This window comes from Populus euphratica, unplaced genomic scaffold (genome assembly GCF_000495115.2).
Source record: "Populus euphratica unplaced genomic scaffold, PopEup_1.0 scaffold294.1, whole genome shotgun sequence".
In the NCBI taxonomy this organism is placed as follows: domain Eukaryota; kingdom Viridiplantae; phylum Streptophyta; class Magnoliopsida; order Malpighiales; family Salicaceae; genus Populus; species Populus euphratica.
The window spans coordinates 97,618-120,871 of NW_011500176.1; the positions used below are offsets into that span (position 1 = coordinate 97,618).

The 23,254-nt window shown below is 33.4% G+C and overlaps 3 protein-coding genes across 5 annotated transcripts in view; 2 read left to right on the top strand and 1 right to left on the bottom strand.

The window, feature by feature from the left end:
- Positions 1-3,574, top strand: part of LOC105111437 (uncharacterized) — a 5,691-nt gene extending 2,117 nt beyond the window's left edge. The window contains exons 3-8 of one of the 3 annotated variants that reach the window (XM_011006783.1): positions 95-212; positions 1,167-1,476; positions 1,668-1,740; positions 2,059-2,149; positions 2,229-2,308; positions 3,238-3,574. In XM_011006783.1, coding sequence (XP_011005085.1) covers positions 95-212; positions 1,167-1,476; positions 1,668-1,740; positions 2,059-2,149; positions 2,229-2,308; positions 3,238-3,390 — 825 coding nt within the window. In that variant the 3' untranslated portion in view covers positions 3,391-3,574. Of the gene's footprint in view, positions 1-91; positions 213-1,166; positions 1,477-1,667; positions 1,741-2,058; positions 2,150-2,228; positions 2,309-3,237 lie in introns of all 3 variants that reach the window. The other 2 variants (XM_011006781.1, XM_011006782.1) reach the window with 2 other exon arrangements.
- Positions 3,575-3,952: 378 nt separating this feature from the next.
- LOC105111439 (BRCT domain-containing DNA repair protein) lies at positions 3,953-12,325 on the bottom strand. Its single transcript, XM_011006784.1, has 9 exons — positions 12,153-12,325; positions 11,927-12,060; positions 10,904-11,281; positions 7,760-10,074; positions 7,406-7,675; positions 5,265-5,345; positions 4,769-4,880; positions 4,608-4,674; positions 3,953-4,305 (listed from the first exon to the last, which is right to left on the bottom strand). The coding sequence occupies exons 2-9, from the start codon at positions 12,048-12,050 to the stop codon at positions 4,209-4,211; spliced, it is 3,444 nt and encodes a 1,147-aa protein (XP_011005086.1). The 5' UTR covers positions 12,051-12,060; positions 12,153-12,325; the 3' UTR covers positions 3,953-4,208.
- A 4,670-nt stretch (positions 12,326-16,995) lies between these two features.
- Positions 16,996-23,240, top strand: LOC105111440 (probable histone-arginine methyltransferase 1.4). The gene is made up of 15 exons (XM_011006785.1): positions 16,996-17,410; positions 17,581-17,649; positions 17,948-18,047; positions 18,581-18,724; positions 18,925-19,028; positions 19,143-19,241; positions 19,326-19,395; positions 19,671-19,767; positions 20,543-20,597; positions 20,986-21,069; positions 21,276-21,353; positions 21,744-21,847; positions 21,979-22,151; positions 22,230-22,381; positions 22,912-23,240. Exons 1-15 carry the CDS (start codon positions 17,192-17,194, stop codon positions 22,996-22,998), a joined length of 1,635 nt encoding a protein of 544 aa, XP_011005087.1. The 5' UTR covers positions 16,996-17,191; the 3' UTR covers positions 22,999-23,240.
- Positions 23,241-23,254: the final 14 nt, after the last annotated feature.

Consider the following 23,254-nt stretch of genomic DNA (forward strand, 5'->3'; position numbering starts at 1 on the left):
CCCCCCCCCCCCCCCCCACCCCCCCAATAACAGATAAGTAACCTAGGGAAATTCTTGAAGAGAACAACTGAATGAGTTTTTTTTTTTTCAGAAAGGGGCTGCTCATCCTGTGGTTTCAAGGTCCCTCTCTGTGCCTGGGCGAAATGTTGTTATTGTACGATCTGCATCTTTCTCTACTCGCAATGAGCATGCTCTAACAGATCCTAGTAATGGTATGTAGTAGCACATATGTTGCTTCATTTCCTTATTTCTATTGTTCCTTCAACTCGTTGCATGATCAAGTTCCCTGACTTGCTCCTTCAGCTCATAGAATTTGGAATTGCATCATGTTATTATGAATTTAATGTTGTTTCCCTCAGTGATGTCTTCCTTTAAGTTCAATCAAACTAAACATGTCATATATTTAATAGAAACTATTCATAGAATTAGGAATTGCATAACTTCTGATTGGATACTGTCCATTATTGTTTTGGGTTTTATGCATTGAAGTCAATTATTTATTTAGTTTGTATGTATCCTGTCACAGCAATGGCAGGATGATCAATAATTTGGAAAAAAATAAGATGGAAAACAAGTGATAAATTTGGTCCCAAATTGGTCATATGGCTTTTGCAAGAATAAGGTAAGACAGATGGGGTCTTCTTTTGAAGGGGCTCTTTGATGGTAAGTTAGTATCTGGGTTTGGTGATGAGAAAAGGAAGAAAAGTTTGCAGACATTTAATGAAGAGAATTAGTGTTCTAGGTCTATTATGGAAGGGGAAAAAATTTGCATTCAGGTTGTTGATGGTTTATATATATCTAAGATGGTGGTGGTAGGTGCATGTCATTATTTCCCTTTTCCTGGTATTGAGTTGGTCTATTGACAGGAAATGATAAAGCAGTTAGAGAGGGTGGGTCAGGGTGGTTGATGGTTGGTCAGTTGAATGAAGATTTAGAATTCAAGTATTCCAGTAAGTTATACAGGTTCCCATTGGGTGCTCCTCAAACCTGGTGTCTTCCAATCTGTTTCTTGGATTCAGAGACCCTGCATTCTTGGGTGTTGTCATCGAATGGTTTGTCTAGTGTCATGTCATCATATTAGAGATTAATGCTGATGAACTCTTTATACTTGCAATCCTTGCATTGTTATCCACCCACTATATCATTAACTTTGCTACTTAATAAAGCAGATCAAATAACGCCTATTCCCACTGAAGTTGATGATGAAGAAATTCCTGAAGAGGAAGCTGTATGTAGGATCTGTTTTGATGTATGTGAAGAAGGGAATACGCTCAAAATGGAATGCAGTTGTAAAGGTGCCCTCAGACTTGTACATGAAGACTGTGCAATTAAGTGGTTTAGCACCAAAGGAAACAAGAATTGTGATGTATGTGGGCAAGAGGTTAAGAACTTACCGGTAACTTTGCTTCGGGTAACAAGCGCAGCCCATAGAAGTAACAGACAGGAACAGAGTCACCAGATGTCACAGTCAATGAGGTAATACGAGCTGGCATCATAGTCATACATCATAGTCTTAACTGTAATATCATGGTTCCATGATGTCATTATGCATTGCATCTTCGCTGAGAGACATCTTCTCTGAGTTTCACTCACAATCAGTTACTTGTGATTTTTCCCTTTCCACTTTCTGCTAATTTTGATTTTAGTTTTCTTGGTGCTTAATGCAGTGCCTGGCAGGACTTTGTTGTGCTTGTCTTAATTAGCACCATATGCTATTTCTTCTTCTTGGAGCAATTATTGGTATGTTGTTTTGCTGTTATACAAAATGTAGCATTAACAAATTTAGATTTTTGTGAAAGCTAGAGTTTTAAACCATCTTGTTCTGATGAGTTCTACTGTATACATGTCTGCTTAGGTTCGTTTAGTGAAGTTGGGTTTGTTGTGATACTATGCTGTCAAAACAAATACGACTGTTGACTAATGTCCCCTCAATTTGTATGATCTCGTAACTGTGATATTGTATGGAACATGTTGAGAAGGCACACAACTGGAATTTTTCTTGATTATTCATTAATCTTTACAGCTGAAATGCTAATCATGTGTATTAAAATTTTGTAGATTCATGACATGAAGACTCAAGCAATTATAGTTGCTGCACCGTTTGCATTCATGTTGGGCCTTTTGTCATCTATCTTTGCTGTCATTCTAGGTATATTCTGATCTTCGGATTTTACAAAAAAAATCTTTTTAATTGGAGTTTTCACGCTAAATGCTTGCATGGCTTGCAGCAATCAGAGAGTATATATGGACATATGCTGCACTTGAGTTTGCATTTGTGGCCATTACTGTCCACCTATTCTACAACATGGTGAGTAATGTGTCTTATTTTCTATCTCCCTCCTTAAAATAATTTAACATAATAAATTAAGTGTTGCCTAGTGAATTGAATATGGTACTATAATAAATTAACTGTGAAGTTGCAAAGATAATCATGGTTAAAGGCACTGGTTATGCTGGATGAATTAACGAAGACAGACTTTAATTTTAAGATAACTACAAGATGAGTTCATTCTAGGAACAAAAATCCTCATCAAAAGCTATCATAATTTAGGTTAACGATCTTCTTTGGTATTCTGGTTATTTTGTTAACTTTAATAACTTCTGCAAGTGATGATCAAATACCATGTGGTCTGAGATCTTCTCTTTTATTGGAATACAAGTTTTGATACCCACAGCTTGAGTTCTGAACATGTCTCTTTCATGTTCTCTTCCTTGACATTCCTTTGCTTGTTCCCTACTCATTAGGTTAGTGAGGGATATGATAGTTTTGTTTGAGCTAAAACTTAATTCTCATCTCTATTGCATACTTTGGCCTCCTAAACGTTGTGAATTGCCCTGAGTTGAAGGTTCCCTAAAAAAGAAGGCAAAACATTAGTTCTTTCAGGTTTCTGAAACTAACGACTAAGGCCAGAAAAAATAAAGGATTAGCTGTAAACTTTAAGGCGGATGAAAGGCATTGGTTGAAAGCTGTTGAGCCTTGGAGGTGCGGAAAAACACCAAAGCAACCTGCATGGAAATGGTGGGGTAAAAAAAGAAATAATTTTGGTAAATTGCTGCACCAGAATGGTAATTATGAGATAACATGTAACAATCTGAATTCCTTTTACTGTACCATATCAAGTTAAAAAACTCATCACAACTCCAGAGCCCAGATTTGCTATCAATTTGGATCTTGATTCACTTTGACTTGAAGCCTGGAATTCTGCTGATTAAATCATCTGAAAAATGTTGTTGCAGCTTCATGTGAAGGCCATTTATGCAATACTACTTTCATCAGTTTTGGGTTTCGGGATAGCTATGGGCCTCAACTCGTTGTACATTCAATATTTTGCTTGGCGAGTTCAGGTTGGCCGGAACCACAACTCGAACCCAAACTCGAATCCAGTATGAGTGATTATCAAAGTGAAATGAGGTCTAGCATATTATGTTTGCGATAGATATGTTGTTAATAAAACAATTCCATGGTATGTTGTAAATGAAATTCTTCTGCATAATCACCTCCCTTTGTCCAGCTCATTTCTTTATTGTGCAATGGATAACAGTGTATTTTTTTATAGCAACTCATTGCTCGATTCGAAAAGGATTAAGACTTGTTAACACAAACTGCAGAATGCAAATCAGATAAATGTGCTAAATCTAAGTAATTGGAAACTTGAGAATTTCAAGGTTTTGTCAATTCAATTGGTTTCCAATTTCTAACTAGGTTGAGGTTTCTTCTGTTTAGGACTGTGCACAAACTTTAATTCATGCTTGTTTATTTTTTCCTCAGTTTTCTTCCTTTTTCCTCTCAAGAACCAAACCACAAAGCTCTGCTTAAGATAACCCTAGTAGTTCTTCTCGGGAGAAAATGCATCCATTTTTTATTTTATTTTATTTTATCAAGACCTGTTATAGGCAGCTCAGGTGGTCAAAAGCTAAAAACAACCCCAAAGATGCATTTGTACAAGAAAAATCAAATCAAAAGAGTAAACATCTCTGCCATTAAAGAACGAGCGAAGGCCCCATAATCGTTCATACAGATCTTATGTTCCTAAAATAAATATGACTAGCTCTATCAAGTATCTAAAACAAAGATTGTGAGTTTAGAATAAAATTTACATTCTCGTGCTGCTGTAGCACCTTCAAAATATTTCTACAGGGAAGAAAGCCTAACAGATTCACTACATGCATTACGCAAAAATGTACAAAGGTGCCAGGAAGAAGAAAAACTATCTACGCTTTGTCACGGGAACGAAATTGTGGCCATCTTTTTTCATCCATACCGTAGAACGAGTTCTCTTGACAGTGTCTGCAAAGAGCCGGTGCCTGTCATCAAGAAGAGCCAGTCAGTTTAAAAAAGTATCCAAATGCCTTTTGATCTGCCATTCATGTAAGATCCTTATGATTCCATCCAAGAATATGCCACATAAAAACCGGTTGAACTTTGAATTCAACATATTCTTAAGCCAATAAAGAACAGTGAACAGTTAACTAGTAAGAAAAATCGTCCACATGCATCCTGACACGCATGGACAAGCCAACACACAAGAGGCCCTCCAACTGGCCAGAAGATTCAATTTCATTTACTCATAAAAAAGTTAATCCTCCCTTAAAACAATGCAACCGACCTTTCATATTCCAGCTTCTGAGTAACAATTCCATTCAGCAGCAGCTCTGAACTGTAGACAGCAGCCCCTGAAAGTATAAAGTAACAGTGCGAATTCTTATTGGTTAGAATTTTACGGATCACGTGAAGAGATGAACCAAAATAAAGAACAAGTATTCAAACCTTTTTCAAGGAAAGGTACGCAGACTTCATAATCTTCTTCGCAAGACAAAATTAACAGATCATCTGGGACTACATCATCCTTTAGAGTGGATCTGCCAACTCTCTCCACTGCCTGATAAGCAATTCAACAAATATCATTATAAAGCAAGAATTGCCGAAAGCATCTGAATAATTTAATGGAGTAATCAAAAGTTTCAACAGCCACATATTCATATTCAGTGTGAAACATGATGGGTGTGCAAGCCATATAAAAAAGATGTTCATAAAAAAGACGAAGGAAACTGATGGGTGTGCAAGCCATGTATGGGCGCGCATGTCTAAGAGAGTATCCGCAGGAAATATTAATTCAAATCTTTGTTAAACCGTCTGTGGCACTCACTAATATAAATTAAGTTAAAAAAAAAAAAAGGTCTAGTCAAAGAATTATGAAAGCATAATCAGAAAGTTTATCCAACCATGATAAGAATGCGTCTAAGTTATCATGAAACCAGTATACCTGGCCATGAACTGCTTTGACCAAACTGGAAATTATTTCTTTGCCCGGCTTTGTCTTTGGAGTGATCAAAACTCTTCGACCCTGCAGAAAATGTTTCTTCAACAAACAGAAGAGGACAACCCTAACCAATATAACGAAATAAAGCAAAAGATGGTGGGTTGACCAAGTCCAGCCATCATGCTACTTGATGGACTTCATATTCACCTCACCCCATGATACATTCATATTATTCTATCTTTTCAGTACTTAATTCTCAGTCTTTTATTCATGTTTTACATCTTCCAATAGCTTACTTAACTTGTTTTGTGCTTAATAGAGCTATGAAAACACAACGTTAAAAAAAAAAAAGCTAAATGAAACATTTTTAGCATAATTTCAAACAAAGAACTAAAAAGAGCACATTGAAACAAGTCATTGGAGCTAAGAAGTTCAAATTCTAATTGCATTTGAAATCCAACATGAACAATGAATCCTTGTGAGATTAGGATTGGTTAAGGCAAATCTGTCAGACAGGAGCTCCATGTACTTTTCAAACCATATCTAGAGCTGCTTTAAAAAACATCATTGTTTCTATGCAAATTTGTGGCAAAGAATGTAAATTTTATGTTTGATAAAAAAGTTATCTTTCATTCAAGTTTGAAGCTCTTTCTTAATAAGTTGTGTTTTCGTTCAATTGGATCATTTGTGGTTCCAAACATCTTTAATCATGGTGCAATCGAAATTCAAGGTTTAGAAAAAGTGATCAAAGTGAAGGGGCAAGGTTTGAAATCTTTTTATGAAGGTGTTACGGCAGGTATTGTGGTGGAGGTTAATTTGGCTAAGCCTTAGACATAAACATGGAGTCGAGCCAAAGACAATAAATAAATGTGCTTATTGGGAGGCAATCCAACATACAAAAACAACAAAAAAAAAAACATTCAGATTTGTTTTCTCTTTTCTTTGTCTTCTTTTTAATTTTTTTTGTTTGCGCATGTTTTACCTAGTTTACCCAAATCTATCCATGCTTGGGTGTTTTCTTGCATGTGCGATTTACTCTACTTTGGATATTAGTGCTTGTAGGAAGGCAATTTACTTGCATGTGCAATTTACTCTACTTTGGATATTAGTGCTTGTTTTTAATATAAAAAAAAGTTCTATTAGATTTTTGTTTCAAACCCTAAGTGATTAATTTTATCTTTTGATTTCCCCATGGTTGATGAGAATATGTGTATTATGGATTCGAAGGTATAAATTGAATGAATAGGTTTACTTGTAATATTTGAAGCTTAAATGGTTTAGGAATTGACTTTGAAAGCATGTCATGCTGACTTAGTATATGATTTTATCTTCTGTGAGCTTGTGAGCTTGTGAGCTTTTGAGCCCATGATTATTTTATGTGTCATTCATTCAAAGGTTATGTATTTCCAAAACTTGCTTAATATCTTGTAGAGACTACAATCACATTACATGTGTGTATGAAGTATGAACATGATAAGGACATGCTGGAATTTAACCATTGTGAACCTAAAAAACCAATATAAAGCATGTTATCTATTAATGAGTCGTGTTAGGCTTATTTATCTTTCTTTGCTTTGCATATGTTTTATAAGCCTTGACTTTTTACATGTTTCCTATTCCCTGGCCAAAGACTAGTAGAACATATGTGATGTTTATATAGGTTTGTGGTTGAAAATTTTGAAAAGAAAAAAGATTATGTGATGAAGTTTTGTGTTGAATTTGAGCATGATCTGAATCAATTAAAAAACAAATATAGGAACAAAAATAAACAGAAACATAATGGTGATAGAAAAAATTAAAGAAAATATTCTCTTAATGAGAATATATTGTCGAAAGTTAAAATCAAAAGCTAAGTAATTGTGATTTCATGATAAAGAATTCATGTGCTTTGATGATTATATGCTGTTGATTTCATCATTTATATGCTATACTAGATTCTCAGGTTATTAACCTTCTATTTACCTTTCTTTTACCCCATCTTAATCACAACCCAATTACAACTTTGAATAAAGACCATTTGACTTGTGTGTTCCATGTAATATAATACAACAACTCATTAATTTTAAGGGTCTAAATTTGCACTTAGACACTCATCACCCCACATATTAATCATCAGAATGCCTTGAACACAATAAAACACTTACTTGTAAAAGCGGATGCTGGCGCGCATGTGCCAATGAAACTGCTAAGTTAAAGCCGAACTCCTTTTCCTTTTTTGAGTCTCTTACTATGTACTTTTGCTCGTCAATGTAATAGTTAGCTTGTCCAACATTCTCAAGCCATAAATGTGTGACCACTGGTTTTCCAGAAGCAATAGCTTCCAACATATTCCTTGTCCGCACAAATTTATCAGTAACAAAGTGTGTCGCATCTGCAATGGAGGAAGCTATTGAAACTTTAAGTCGATCTGCTATCTGTGAGACAAGATAAACAGGCACTATCTAGTTAAACCAGCCTAGCACTTTATGAAAAGGAGCTCATGAAATCCAAAGGACTACCTTTCGCTGCTGCTTAATTATGTCCTCATCCAGGTGATGGCTGAAAAGGACTCGAACATCAGACAAATCTCTTCTCTTCCTTGTATCTTTTGGTTCAGAAATAGGTCCTGTCCATGCAGCACATAGACTACTCATTTCTTTCACAAGGCATGCTCTTGACAGGTTCTTCCTGCATGATTGCTTATATTCACTGCCCATACAAACAGGTGATGCAGCATTCACAGGCGTCATACAGATACCAGGAGAAGCACATGCTGATTCGTAAGATTTTGTTTTCTCCCTTGACAAATTATCTGAACTTAGCACATTCACTTCATTTGCAGCTGATGGTGAGGAATCTGCATTACTTCTTCTGTGAGAGGATTTTACTGAAGCACCTACTCCCATTAGATTGTTAGACATCTTCCCATTCATATGAACAGAATTATAATTACAAGTAGTACCATCTATGCCTGGTTTATGAACATGTTGTTGGGGTGACAAATCTGGGCAAACAGATATGGATGATCTGGTTTTCTTCTCCATGTGTAAATCAGTGCTAATTCCTGGCTGACAAGATGGTTTGGATTGAGCATGCAAGTTATGGGGCTCATCAAGCTGACCTGACAAGTTTTGACGAGATCTTTTTCTTCTGGGAAAACTGATATAATTGTCTGTAGCTAGCAATCTTGATTTGGAAGTTTTAGGTTCTCTGGGTTGACTAGAACCCAATCCTGATGAGTTCCCTTTAGCATTCAACACTTCAGATGCCTCAACATCTACCACACCAGCTTTATGCCACTCATGACCACCCAACTCAACCTGGCTGTTGGGTTTTTCTCTATTATCAATGGACAGATTCTCAGCACTTTTCAATTTAGAAACTGCCAATGACAATTTAGAAACTGCCAATGACCGCCTGGTCCGGTGAGCAACTGGTGTTGAAGTAGCAAGCCCCACTGGTAAATCTTGTTTCTTAACTGAGCGATGACCCCTTGAAGCAGTTCCATTACATCTATCCAACTCATCAAGTCCAGCATCTGACCTGGCCCTCTTACTTCTAGTCATTACTACATCCGTATCACACTCCTTTCTGACATTTTCAGGACATTTTTGTGATGGAGTTAGAGATTGTTTGCCTAGTTTAGCACTAATCTTCAATGTTTTCTTCGACTGATGTGTGGTAACTCCAATATCCTCATTGTTGCTAAGAGAATATTGCTTTGAATGGATGCTCTTCTTAGCCTTACTTCTCAGTGGTCCTTCCATAAGATCCTTGGAATTAACTGCTGGAATCTGCTGGCCATCATTAGTAGCATCATAAGCAATGCCCTCCCCATGGAATAAGGCTTCCATAGCTTCAGCAGCCATTTGAGTGTCCAAACCTATATCTAGCATTTCTGGAACCTCCTTCCTAGTAAGATCTTCCAACTGTCCTGCTGATGAATCCGCTTCAGGTTGTTCATCAAACTTATTAAAAAGATTCCTACTAACATTCGTTTCAGTTTCTTGCATCATCTTCTTATTAGCTCTTAGACTACACAAATCTATTTTTGACTCAGAGTGAACCTCTATTACATTCTGGACATTTGATTTTCCCTCGCTGTCCCCGCATACACCCAACTGATTTCCTTTGGATTTTGAGGGTTTCATAAAGGATCTCTTCCCAAGGTTTGCAGTACCAAAAAACTTTTCCTTTCTTCGGCAGAAAATATCTCCTCCTCCCTCGTCCTCAAGTCCATCATCCCAGTCAAAGATCCTGCTTTTTCCCTTGGTGCCTCCATCAGTGGTTTTCTTGGCCAAACTTTGTACCCCCTTCGCAGCTGAAATGTGACTTGACTTTCTCCTGTCAATTTTCCCCAGGTCAACTTCATCAAACAATGCCTTGCTCTCTTCAATTAACTTTTGCACACATAAAAGCGCATCGGCTTGTGACAAATCTCCTGGTTCTTGGGAGTCAATATAGCTTAACCCTGCCACCCCATCATCACAAATGGGGACTTCTTTTCCTTGTACAAAATGTCCTTTGGTTTCAACAAAGGAATTATCAGCGAAGAGTTTTCTCATTGCAGACCAACCAATATTACACCTGCTTCCATTACTAAATTCCTTCACTTCATCATCAGATCTCCCCACATCATGCCTCCAAACAACTTCCTCTGGAATTTTTATTTTTGACCCATTAGTGTTAACAGTAAATTGTTCTGAAATCTGACCATCAGTCACAAGAGAACATGAGTCACTGTTGTTGGTTCCATTTGAAGCACTCCTGCGAGCTGCTATACCAGAGACCCGCAAGGACTCTACACGAACTGAAGTATACTTCAGGGCAGATCCTGGGAGCAAGATGGAGAAATATTAGTAAGAGTAAAACCAGAAAAATATTGTAATTATAAGAAGAAGCGCATCATATATTGCACAGCTTGCCCAACATAAAATTTCAATTTTCTTAAAAGTAGATTATTAAAATGTATCACTTGCCATCATTGGTAGTCATTTGGTGTGGATCTTTAGTATTTTTTTTATGTCCAATTACCAATATGGCTCACTTAAAATATTCAATTGAAGAAAATAGAATTTCATACTCACAATTCATTTGGTTAACGTAAGTTATCCTTTGGAACAATTTAGTATATGCTTAGGAAGATTTCATGTGATATATACTAATTATCATGAATGACAAGGAAAAAAAACCAAAAATATCATGAGAGAACACTGATTTTGGTTCTGATCATAGAGAAATACTAGTGTTGAACTAGAAACATGTAATGGTAAAGACATGGATGAAGTGCTAGTCTTAGATTTCGAAACCATTAGTACATAGTCACGTACAGAAAGAATAAGTGTATATTTTTTAATTCGGTTTTTAAATTTTCATGAGTAAGCCCATTAAAGAGTGATTTTTCACTCCAGAGAGGGTGCTGAATATCAAATAAGCTGTGTACAGTTGTGCCACTAGATATTCCCCATTTGTTTCCTAGTCAATCCTTCATTTAAGGCCTTAGAATCATAATGCTAAAGAGACATGTCAGAAGGACTAGGAGAATTTTAAATTTAAAAGTGCAAATTTCTGGAAGCTTTATATGTCCAACCACTAGAGAAAAGATTCCACCCTCTCATGAATCAAATCAGCTATTTTCCATGATCAAAATCAGAAAAACTCACCTGATAAATGCTGTTCATCGGTCAAAGCATCAGACTGCTCCACCAATCCCTTCTCACCATGTTTGGACAGAGAGGTGTCTTGAATCTTCTCCCCATCCAATGATTCACATTTGCCTCTTCTTCCAGATTCATCATCAGAGAGCTCATTACCATCATCCAAAACTTCAGTTCTATCTGTTCCTTCACCATCACTATCAATGATCTCATCTATCAATTGGGTGTCCACATTCTGAAACCAATCAAGGTCATCCAGCGCTTGTGTTTCACCACCAAGATCCACTACTTGGGTCTCAGAAGCATCTTCAACTCTAACAGTATCCTCAAAAAGCATTGTACTTTGTAAAAATTGCAGCTCATTAGCATCCTCACCTTTTTCACCTAAATATCATATAATTTAAAAAAAAAAAAACTACATCGATATTGAATCTTCAACAACTATTCATAAAAAATTGTCTGTAAATAACTACATATTACTTCTAAAATAAGCATGAACAACTCATAACACTACTAACACACGCGACACAGGCTGTGCTTATATGCTCTCATATGGTTGAATCATGCTGAATATACACAAATACATAAACAGTGATCAAACTTTAAAATTTCCATGTCACAGTCATCGACTACACCAGATCATGCACAGATTTCAATTATTTCCCAGCAACAATTGCGACATGTCAATCGTGCTAGTGATCATCGATCCTTATACAGAAGTTCTTTTTTTACCATTGATTAAAAAAAATCAAATACAAATTTGATTCGAGAAATTCTTTCCCGAGAACAACCGTACTATGACAACAGATCTTCGACACTTCTAATTCAATGAAATCTTTCCTAATTGTAAATTTGGTTTAAGTACAAAATTGTTTGGTCGCTATAGAGGCTCAAAAATCACAGTCAGGCGGCAACAACCAGGGCCGGAATTCTCTAGATACTTACAAAAAATCTTAACTAGGTCAATTAAAAATTACAAAGAAAAGAACAGAACTTTATGGTGAATATAAAAAAGAATCGAAGAATTACCAGGCAATGGAGAGGGCAAAAATTGAGAATCAAAGGGTTGGGTACAAGAAGGGGCGAAATTGGCATTTGGGTTTTCTCTCCCTGCTTTAATTTCACCATCGTCATCGTCTCCAAGAGAACCCATTTTAATTCATCTGCAAAAAAAAAAATCCCACCTTTTTAAAACCCTGGAAATATCAGTGTGTGATTTTTTTTTAACAAGCAATAAAAACAAAGTTGCCCGAACCTGATCAAACTAGAGCAAAAAGGAATTAATTAAAAAAAAATGCTTTCTTGACAACAGGAGAAGAAGAGAGATTGGTGGTGGAGGGTTAGGGTTAGAAAAGTGGAGTGAGCATTGAGGGGGGAACAGAGGAAGATTTTGGAGGGAAAATTAATACTGTGTGTGCGTGTGTGTGTGTGTGTGTGAGTGTGCGGATTTTACTTTAACAATTTCTTTTTAAAAAACAAAATTAGGAGAGGTCCTAATATTGACGTGGAAAAAACACCAGAATTAATTATATTTTTGCTATATTGTATTTAAATTAGTAAGAGCTCTTTATTTTTTATTTTTAGATTAATTACATCAAATCTTTTATTATTTATTTATTTATTTAGAAATTACATTTTACATTATAAATCTAAATAGTTTTTAACCTGAATAAAATATAAATTACCCTCACGTCCAGTATAAAAAAAATAAAAAACATATGCAAACAATATAGTAATATCTCTCTCATGATTTTTCTCTTTTCATTCTTAACTTCTCTCTCTTTTATTTATGTCAATTTAACACGTAATATAATTTAATTTTAAAAATATTTTTTTATCTAAAACAATATCAATTAGATATTAAATTGGCACATGATTTAATTTAAAAAAAATATTTTTTTTATCTAAAACAATATCAATTAGATATTTTTTAATAATTTTAATATATTAATGTTAAAAATAAAAACATTATTTAAATTTTTTTTAATTAAAAAATATTTAAAAAAATAACATCTTATTATTTTTTAGTTTTATTAACAAATTTTTGGGCATGATTTTTATGGTTTGGGATGTTAACATCATGGTAGTTGTGATATTTTCTAGTTGTGTACACGTGCTCTTTAGCCACGATTCTCAAAATTACTGTTAGGTTTTTAACAGTAAAAAAAATTAAGTTATAACTCTATTTTTATCCACACATCTTTCAATCAACAACTCTTTTATGTAGAAAATAATATAATTAACCTTTGCAACATATAAATTAAAGTGATATATACTAAAAAATGTCAGTGGATCAACCACTTACCAACTACATGTTAACAAGTATGTTAAAAATCTTTCTCCTTGGTATTTCATGTGTCGATCAAGGAAAGCTTTATAAAATCTTAAATGACTGATGTGCTGTTAAGGAGCTTTAAATAGTGTTTAAAGGATGGTGATTTGAAGTGTTTTTTATTTAAAAATATATTAAAATAAATATATTTTTATTTAAAAAATATTTTTGATATTAATATAATAAAATAATATATTGTAATCTTGGAAATGACAAAAAATATTTTGCTTTTAGAGATATTTTCGTATTTTATTTTAAATTTTTATATTGAAAAGTTATTAACATGTGTTTCACTTGCACCAACAATTATGTAGCATTTATGTAATTTAGGTAGTGCTTATAACATCTGGTAACTAGATTTGATTATTTATTGTCTCTCTAAACACGCAATCATGTATTTTTCCACATGATGTAACGTGTGTAATTTTATAATAGTTAGATTGCTACTAGTAATCAATTTTTTTATTTTATTTATCCTAAAAACTAAAGTTTATAATTGTTATCTTTATTTGTTATTTTTAATTTTAGTTCTCATTCATTGAATTTTGTTATTCCATCCTTGATCCTTTTTATGTATTTTTTTTTAATGTTATCATTCAATTACAATTTCTTATATGTTTTGTTTTTCATTTCAATTATTGTTCTTTTAATTTTTTATTTTATTTTTATTCTTTTTATATTTTTAGCCCTACTAAATTTGTGTCTATTTTCTATTGGTGTTTCAGAATTTATCCTCTTGGTTTTTATTTTTTATTTTGGTCCTTTTCTATTTTATTTGAGTTTTATTTGTTTATAATCTAGTCCTTCAATTCTAATTTATGTATGTTATATTTCTCAATTTAGTCCTTCTACTTTTGATTTCTTATTTTCTCCCCTGGTTTCTTTTATCAGAGTTTCTATAGTTTTTAATTTTACCTTTCAAAACAAATTTATAGTTTTTTTTTTCTAGTGATAGTAATATTTTTTTAGTCTGGTCTTTTTTGTTTGATTTCTTATTTATTTCACTTGTCATTTTGTCAAAGTTTTTATGATTTTTTTATTTTATTCTTTAAAACAAGTTTATGATTTTTGTTATTTCAATAATAATAATAATTTATTATAATAGTTGTAGTGGTTATGATATTAATAATTGCAATAATAATAGTAATAATAGTAACAATCATGATAATTATATTATTAATTATGTAAATAGTAGCAATAACAATAACAATAACGATATAATAATAATAAGCGATAGTAATTATGATTGTGATGACAATAATAATAATCATGGTTATAATAGCAATAACAATAATAAAAATAATGACAAAAATAAAAACAATGACAATACTAATTATAGTGGTGGTGATAATAATAATAACAATAATATAAATAGTAATAACAATAATAATAATAACGACAACAATTATGGAATTATGATATTACTCATTGATAATCATAATAATTGTGATAACAATGACAGTGATAAGGATAATGATTGTAATTGTTTTTTATTGTTCTAGCTTTAGATTTTTAGAAAATTAAGGTAATGCTATTTTTAAACAATCTAGAAGCTTGTGGAAATTAGTTTTTAATAGAACACAATTTAAGAAAAAAGAAGCGAGCTAAAAAAACAAAGATGGTGTTAATTGAATTCACAAGAAAAAATACATCTTGGTTCAAATATTTTTGGATGAATTATTTTTTATTCCTTGAATTTTAGGATATTTTGTCATGGTCTAAAGTTTTATTTATTAATATTTCAGCCTTCGTATCTGAAATAAAACAGAAATTCATTGAAAAATAAAGAAAAATAATAAAAATAGTTAGTTAACTCATTCAAGCAACAAAAAATGATAGTTTTTGTGTTGATAGCTTTCAATTGGAAAGAGAAATGTTATTTAAATGCTTTTTTTTTCATCTTGCTGAAAAATTAGATCAGGATTGAGAAATTTTTTTATTAATTCAAGTTATTTTATTACAAATTAAAGGGTGGCTTGAGGTTATAAATGTGCTAATTGAAGTTTTTAAAGTGTTTTTTAGAGGTGTTTTTAATTAGAAAAAAATTAATTTTTTAATAAAAAAATGTGAAGCTGGCTTTCTAGTATATCTCTTTAAGAATATTTATGAAGAATGCGACAATTACTATGAAATGTGGGTTATGCTCATGGTGTGATGGGCTACAAAAACAGCGTTATGGGCTATTTGAATTTTTTACCTTGCAAAAAATCACCTATAGATTAAAAAAACAATTGTTCTATTTATTATTTTTCAATTGAAAAAGAGCAGAAAACTTGTAAATGAAAACTTAAAACAACCTTTAAAACGTGTTCTTCAAACTCGGAATAAATTTGAAAAAGTGGATGAAGAAACTTGATGAAGTTCTAGTTTTTACTCCGGTCTTTGAGAAATTTTGTTTCTAAATAGCCCTCAATTTAGGTTTTTTTTTTTATAGAAATAAAACAAAAGGAGTGAATAAAAAAATGGTATAATTATACATCTTACATAACAATAATTATATATAAACATACTTTCATAGCATATTATTATAATTGAATGATGATAAATCTATCTAAATTATTATTATAATTGGACGATCATCATTATAAATATGTCTATGTCTAGATTGATTTTACTAGCTATAAAAAAGAATTATATAATTACAATTTATAAAATAACTTAATGATACAAAGTTCAATAACTATTCACATGATCATTAAATGATTTTTTTTGTAAATACATTTTATATCTTCATATAAAATTCTTAATTAGGTTAGTTTAGTGCTAAATAGTAGTTATAACAATGTCTCGTATATCAGTTTATAAAAACAACTATTTTTTTATAATTAAAAATTAGATGATCACATCACATAAAATAACTTAATAATCTCAAGTTTAATAACTATTTATACTATCATTAAATAATTTTTTCTATAAACATGTGCGATATTTCTATAAAAAATTTCTAATTAGATTAGTTCAGTACTACATAGTAGTCACAACAATCTCACACATGTTAGTTTATAAAAATAATTATTTTTTTATAAATAAAAATAATATAATATGCATTAATCTTAACAATTATAATCAATGTTCAATCTTAATATAATATTAATTAGAAACACTTAAAATAATGATTGAGCATAATAAAAATTTTATAATTATAATCAATTTATAATTTTCCTTATTTGTAATATTTTTTTTACTCTTGACTTGTTAATCAAATACAAATAAATATTAAAAATAATTTTTTTTTTTATTGATAATAAATATGTTTTATATAAAAAAAGTTTTTATTGATAATAAATATGTTTTATATATATAAAGTTAATGTTATATATAATTAATTAATTTATTACAAGACATCATCCCTAGAACCAAGTAGAGTATCTTTACCTGGATATAAATCGGAATACTTATTTAAATAAATGAATATAATTAATAAATCGGAATACTTATTTAAATAAATGAAGATGGAGGGGAAAGAAATAAGATCATCAAACAAATTGGAGGTTATATGTTAAAAAAAAAAATTTTTAATTTATAAAATAATTTTTAATATTAGTATATAAAAATTATATAAAAATTAAAAAATTATCTTCAAGTGATTTTTTTTTTTAAATACAAAAGTAAAATAGCTTTACGTAGCTCATTAGTTTGAAGGAGAGAATCGTTACCCCTTCAGGAATAAAAAGATCAATCTGAGAAAAAAAATAATATATAAATACTGATTAAATAATGTTTTAGAACTCAAGGGACCATATAAAAAATGATTTTTACCCATCACATGGCACCCAAAAGATATTATGCTCTTTCTCTGTCTTTTTGACGGCTCTGAGTCTCAGCTTCGCGCTTTTTTGTAAAACCCTAATTTTCACTCGCTCAGTCATCCATTGCAGCTCCTCCTCCTCCTCCTAAACATATAAATACAGTAAAAAATATAAAAATCAAAATAAAAATCAAAATCGATCGAGGTTTGAACAATGGAGATTCAAAAACAAAGCAAACAACAACAACAAGAGTTTGCTTTAGCATCAATAACCGAGCTTGCTTCTTCTTCTTCGACCTCGTCGTCTTGTTCAGGTTCTCAATCGGTACCGGTAATTGCTAGGTTTAGCGCCGAAAATGGAGTTGCGGGGCTTCGATTTAACCGAGACTCTGAATCAACTGATTCTATCAGTGTTGATGTCAGAACTACTCAGGTCAGTCAGTGTTTGTTCTTAGTTTCCTTTTAATTTTACTTTAGTAATTGTTGTTTTGGTAGTTTGTGCTGTTGCTAATTGGTAGAAATAATAATGGTGAATTTTATGGATTAGATAAGATATATGAGTAATGATGGTGTTTTTTCCTCTTTTTTTTTGATGTTGTTCAGTTATTCAAGCTAGGGCCTTTACAATCAGTTTGCATAGCTGAAGCTTCGGGTGCTGGCACGGGAAAAGAAGTACGGAGTTTTATTCTTGTTCAAATTATGTAGTTTTTTTTTATTTTTTAACTATATGCAGTGAAAGGGGACCTGTTTTTTTATTCCTGTCTTATTTCACTTGTTTAGTTAGTAGGGAAATTGGATCTCGTGTTATGTGGATGCTTGTATCTCTTCTCTTTAAATACACATGCAAATTGCAAGATGTCAATACCCCATTGCCACGAGTTGTTTTTCTATGTACTTGGCTGGTGATTGGTATTGCAATGCATGATGTAGCTTTTATGTTCATAATGTTAACAGTATTACTTTTTACCAGAAATATTCAACAGGAGTCAATGTCCAATTTAGAAATGAGGAGGAGAGCAGGGCCTTCCATTGTGCATTTGAGCAATGGAAGAAGAAAGACACTGTTCAAGGTGCTGCTTTGGAAATTTTGTCACAGTTTATTATAGATAGTTGCCTGGTATAATATGAAGATACCCCCTTGTCACATATCCTGATTTCCCCCTACTTTTCCTCTCCCTCCCTCTCTTCTCTAGAAACTCATGTCTTTTGATTGCATCACTTTGATAGTGGTTATTTGCTATAAGTTTCCCTATAAATAAATCCATGCAGAATCATGGAAGTTGGAACTCCAAGATGCATTAAAATACTTAATGCAACATTTATTAACTGTGAAATTTTGTAATGGATTTTGTCCATGAAAAGCCCTTAACCTTAAAAATGGAAAAATAATATCCATTTTGCACTTTGCATCTAGATGAGGATTTCAATTTCAATTTACTCCATCTAGCTTTCTAAGCAATTTGGAAGTTCTTTCCAATCTAAACAGAACAGACAGATGTCATGTTAACTTTCCTTATGTTTTGTGAAGTTGTCAGAATGACCTGCTTTCTAATCCATAAGTACCTGCAATTTGCTTCTGAGTGTTGGCTATTTTCTTTTCCAGGAACATTGATGCCTAATGGAGCAGTCACGTCTTGTAAAAGCAAGTTTGAAGATAAAATAGAACCATCATCTGCCAAAATGTATTTCCATTATTATGGGCAACTGCTACATCAGCAAAACATGATGCAAGATTATGTGAGGACAGGTTAAATTGCTAACTATTCTGTTACTCCTTTCTATCTTATCGTAGATGTTCACTTTCAATTTATTAAGCTTGACAAAGCCCTCACAAATCACGATGTTCACTAGTTTGCTGCATGTGCTCAAAATGCAAAAATTCTATGATGGACTTGTAATTTGAGTCAGATGGTCAGTGTGACAATGTAAGCAAAATTAATGTTTCAGGAACCTATTATGCTGCAGTCATTGAGAACCGTGCAGATTTTTTTGGTCGTGTGGTGGTTGATGTCGGTGCTGGTAGTGGTATTTTGTCATTATTTGCTGCTCAGGTATACTTATCTTTTGACTAGTTGAATTTATTGTTCCCAGTGCAAAAATCTTGCATATCTGCTTTTCTGGATGTGCCTTTACAAGCTGATTATGTGTTCCCTTTCTCCAATCAGGCTGGTGCAAAGCATGTCTATGCTGTGGAAGCATCTGAAATGGCAGAATATGCCCGGAAACTGATTGCTGGAAACCCATCACTTGGGGAAAGGATAACAGTGAGACTTTGCTATGTACTTCAATTTTTTTTTCATAAATGCTGTTTATCTCATTTTGCTCAAGTCAATATCATGTGAATGTAGGTAATAAAGGGTAAAGTTGAGGAAGTTGAATTGCCAGAAAAAGCAGATATTCTAATATCTGAACCAATGGGTAAGTTTATGCACCATCTTTACTTTTCCATTCCAGTGGATGATGAAATTTTCTAATAATGCTGAACACCCTTTTTTCATCGATGGGTTTTTCTGCTCTGTTTATTTTAAGCCTCAAATGCCCCTTCTCCTGCTGGTATGGGGATGAGTTTTGTCAGCAAAAAGATGAAGAATGTTTCCAGGATTGAATGAATTGAGAGATAATATCCTGAGTGCTTGTAGATAGCAAGTCCAAATTTATATTTTTCTTGAATTTTTCTGGGACTTGTCTTGTAGGTACCTTGTTAGTCAATGAAAGAATGTTGGAGTCCTATGTGATTGCAAGAGATCGTTTTCTTGTTCCAAATGGAAAAATGTTCCCTACAGTTGGAAGGTGAATAGTGACTCTCCAATGCTCCCTTTCTGCTTGATTTATTAGATCTTGGATGCATTTTGTATAAGAATAATTGACTCCTACATGACTCTGGTTGTTGCGATCCTACTGCAAAGTTTTCTTCTTCTCGTGCAATTGCTAGATGACTTCCAATTGGAAAGTAACCTCATGATTATGGTGGCGTATATCTTCATCTACATCTTCTTGTTTCATGTAAAATTTGTAGGTAATGTCAACTTTTTAATGATTTTGCCTGATGGTTTCGCATGCCCCTTCTACTCCATTTCCTGATTTGATGGACAAATTGGGTTCCCATTTTTCTTCCACTTAAGTGATGACACCATCCAGTCAACTCTTTTGACAGTTTCTTCCCCTTATACTATGTCTCTTTACAGTTCTTCTTGTAAAGTCAGGTTAAGGTATGTTTTGATTTGAAGTTTGTTCCTGGCATTTGGAATCTTTCAGGTCATGAAGCGTTGTTAGTAATGCTTGGATTTTGTTTTCTTATTAGAGACAGACTTGTAATATATGCTTCTTGTTGCCACCAGCTTTCAGAATGTTATTTTTTTTCTAGAAAAATAAAATCATAAATCTGTACATAACTGCATGCATTTTGTTTATTTTTCCAATGTAAATTACTCCTGATGGTCTCTGTATAATTTTTTTTATCTTTATGCATGTATTCTCGCATGCTCCAGGATACCGTTTCTGCAAACCCAAATTTAATTGATCTTTTATTTTAGATTTTATTACTTAAAATTGCTTGCTTTTGCAGGATACACATGGCACCTTTTAGTGATGAATACTTATTTGTTGAAATTGCGAATAAGGTATGTACCTGGATCAATTATGCTGAAGTCATTCTATGAATAACTTGATGCAGCCTGTGCACCTCTTTGTAGCAGTGTGACAATTTCAAAAAAGTCATGACTGATTGGTTGATTTCTTATTTTATATGCCTAAGCTTTGCAGCAGTGTGACAATTTCAAAAAGTCATGACTGATTGGTATATGCCTAATCTTTGTAGCAGCGCAACAATTTCAAAACGTCATGACTGATTGGCCGATTTCTTATTTTATATGCCTAATGTTGCAATGCTAGTCAAGTTTTCCCATTGATATCACGAGTTCTCTTGAGTAAACTGTTGTCCATTCATACCATTAGTGTGTGTTGAAATAAATGTGTGTGTTTTTCTTATTATTGGTTTTCTCGATGCAGGCCCTCTTTTGGCAGCAACAAAACTATTATGGTGTTGATCTGACACCCTTGTATGGATCTGCATTTGGGGGATACTTCTCTCAGGTCTCTTTAGATTTCATTTTTCTGGCCTTGATTGAAACATTAAATTACATTTTGTTTGACTTGCTTGGATATGCTCTCATCCTGTTTATAAACCAAAGCATTCATGTTTTCTGTGGAGAAAATACCTTCTTAAGTGATTACTTCTGATTCTGTGATATCTGCACCATCTTTTGTGATCATTTTTCTGATCATCTGAGTACATGCAGCCTGTTGTAGATGCTTTCGATCCAAGATTATTGGTGGCTCCTACAATTTGTCATGTTTTAGACTTTACTGAAATGAAGGTATAGCCGTACCCTTTATTCTTGTGCAGTTGCACTTCTTGTTAGCTGTTTTATATAATGCCTGCTCATTAAGAAAAATGATTATGATTTTATCCTCCTAGTTTTGTTTCATCTTGAATTCTTCAGTTTTAGCATACATTTTGTTTAAAAAGTTTCTGCTGCACAACAACCTCCTCTCTTTGGAATCTATACAGTTAGAACTAGTGGCTTTGTATTCCACCTTAGGGTGCATTGCCGAGTGCTGTACACCTGAAACAAGTTTTGCTTCCAAAGCTTTTAGATCTCCATTCTTTCTTGATGAGTGACTCTTGTTCCTTTCTCCATGATGAAGTTACTGCCTTGACATTTCTTGGTTCAACTCATCAAAACTTTTCTACTTTTCTTCTGCAGGAAGAGGATTTATATGAGATTGTTATACCTTTGAAATTCATAGCCTCTGTAGGAACTAGAGTTCATGGTCTGGCCTGCTGGTTCGATGTGTTATTTAATGGGAGGTGAGTACTCGTCCCTGATCTTCTTACCTTTGTTTTAGCTTGCATTTTACACCTGCAGTATGCTTTCCTTGTTACATGTTTCTCATCCCACAAATTTATTGGCTTCATACGGGAATCACCTTGATCTGCAGTACTGTACAAAGGTGGCTTACAACTGCCCCTGGTGCGCCTACCACCCACTGGTACCAGTTACGTTGTGTTCTGTCTCAGCCACTCTATGTGATGGCAGGGCAAGAAATTACTGGCCAGCTCCGGATGGTTGCCCACAATGCTCAGAGTTACACTCTATATTTAACTTTGTCAGGTTGGTTTTTGTCTTCTCATGTTTGTCTTTCTGATTTGTTTTCTTCCTTTTCTAACAAATTACGATCAACTCTAACAGCTAAAATGTGGGGCCCTGGTGCTGAACAAGGAGGAATACTTCAGACATCATCATGCAAACTCGATCTAAAAGAACCATATTACAGGATGTCCCAACCACAAGCTTATGCAATGGCACAAGATCAGCAACCACACCAGCCAATACACACTCAGGTGATGACCTAATTATATCATCAGCTTTAATCTTTATGATCAGTTGGTTAGGAGAAGAAAATATGCACATTGAATTATCAAACACAGAATCCGATGCTCCAAATCTATGAAATTATGCACCTTAGGTTACCATCTTTACGTCAAAACAGTTTCCAATACACCTCTCTGAATGCAATGGTATGTAGAAAGGTGAACGCTGTAAGGCCTTCCCACTGCCGTGTGAATTGTACATAACTTGGCCACCCTTTGGGTGAAGTTTTGGGTTTTAGGCTTGTTGCCCACTAAGGGTATTCTATTTTGACCTGCAATGATGCACATGCGGTGTGCTCTTTCCTTTCATGACATATGGCTTGGAACATGCAAAGCGTCCATATATAACACTTGAATAAACTGACCACCCTAGTGTAACAGTTTCATAAGAAGAATTAGAGGAGATATTAATGAAAACTCTTGATAATTGGATAAAGAATTGCTTATACTTGTAACTTATTACCTGAGACAACTAGTCTTGAGTTTTCATCTTCTTACAGGATATACACATTCAAGCAGCGGATGATTTAGAGGAGCCCGAGTTGATACAGCCACCACCTCAGAATTTGGATGGCCAGCTCCAGTAAGTTAATAATGGAGTCTTACAGGCTTGTGACAGTTTTTAACATGGCATATCTTTGTTACACATAACTGCTTCACCTATGCAAGGGTCCTTCATTTATTAATTGAACTCCCATCCTCCCTGCCCCGTTCAGTTCCCTTGTAAATTAGATAAAATCTGAAGAGTTTTTTTCAAATTTATTGCTTTCAGTGGTTACATTGTGGATCCTGTTTACCATTTCATAATTATTTTAGCGGGTTTAAGTAATAAAAAATCTCCAT

What these genes read in the sequence shown, in the direction of transcription:
- LOC105111439 (XM_011006784.1), bottom strand. Translation starts at nt 12,050, where the DNA reads ATGGGTTCTCTTGGAGACGATGACGATGGTGAAATTAAAGCAGGGAGA. An exon ending in TTTGCCCTCTCCATTGCCTG is followed by an intron (nt 11,282 to 11,926) that starts GTAATTCTTCGA and finishes TATGATATTTAG; the next exon opens with GTGAAAAAGGTGAGGATGCT. An exon ending in TCAAAGCAGTTCATGGCCAG is followed by an intron (nt 4,881 to 5,264) that starts GTATACTGGTTT and finishes ATTGCTTATCAG; the next exon opens with GCAGTGGAGAGAGTTGGCAG.
- LOC105111440 (XM_011006785.1), top strand. Translation starts at nt 17,192, where the DNA reads ATGGAGATTCAAAAACAAAGCAAACAACAACAACAAGAGTTTGCTTTA. An exon ending in GTGCTGGCACGGGAAAAGAA is followed by an intron (nt 17,650 to 17,947) that starts GTACGGAGTTTT and finishes ACTTTTTACCAG; the next exon opens with AAATATTCAACAGGAGTCAA. An exon ending in TAGACTTTACTGAAATGAAG is followed by an intron (nt 21,354 to 21,743) that starts GTATAGCCGTAC and finishes TTTCTTCTGCAG; the next exon opens with GAAGAGGATTTATATGAGAT.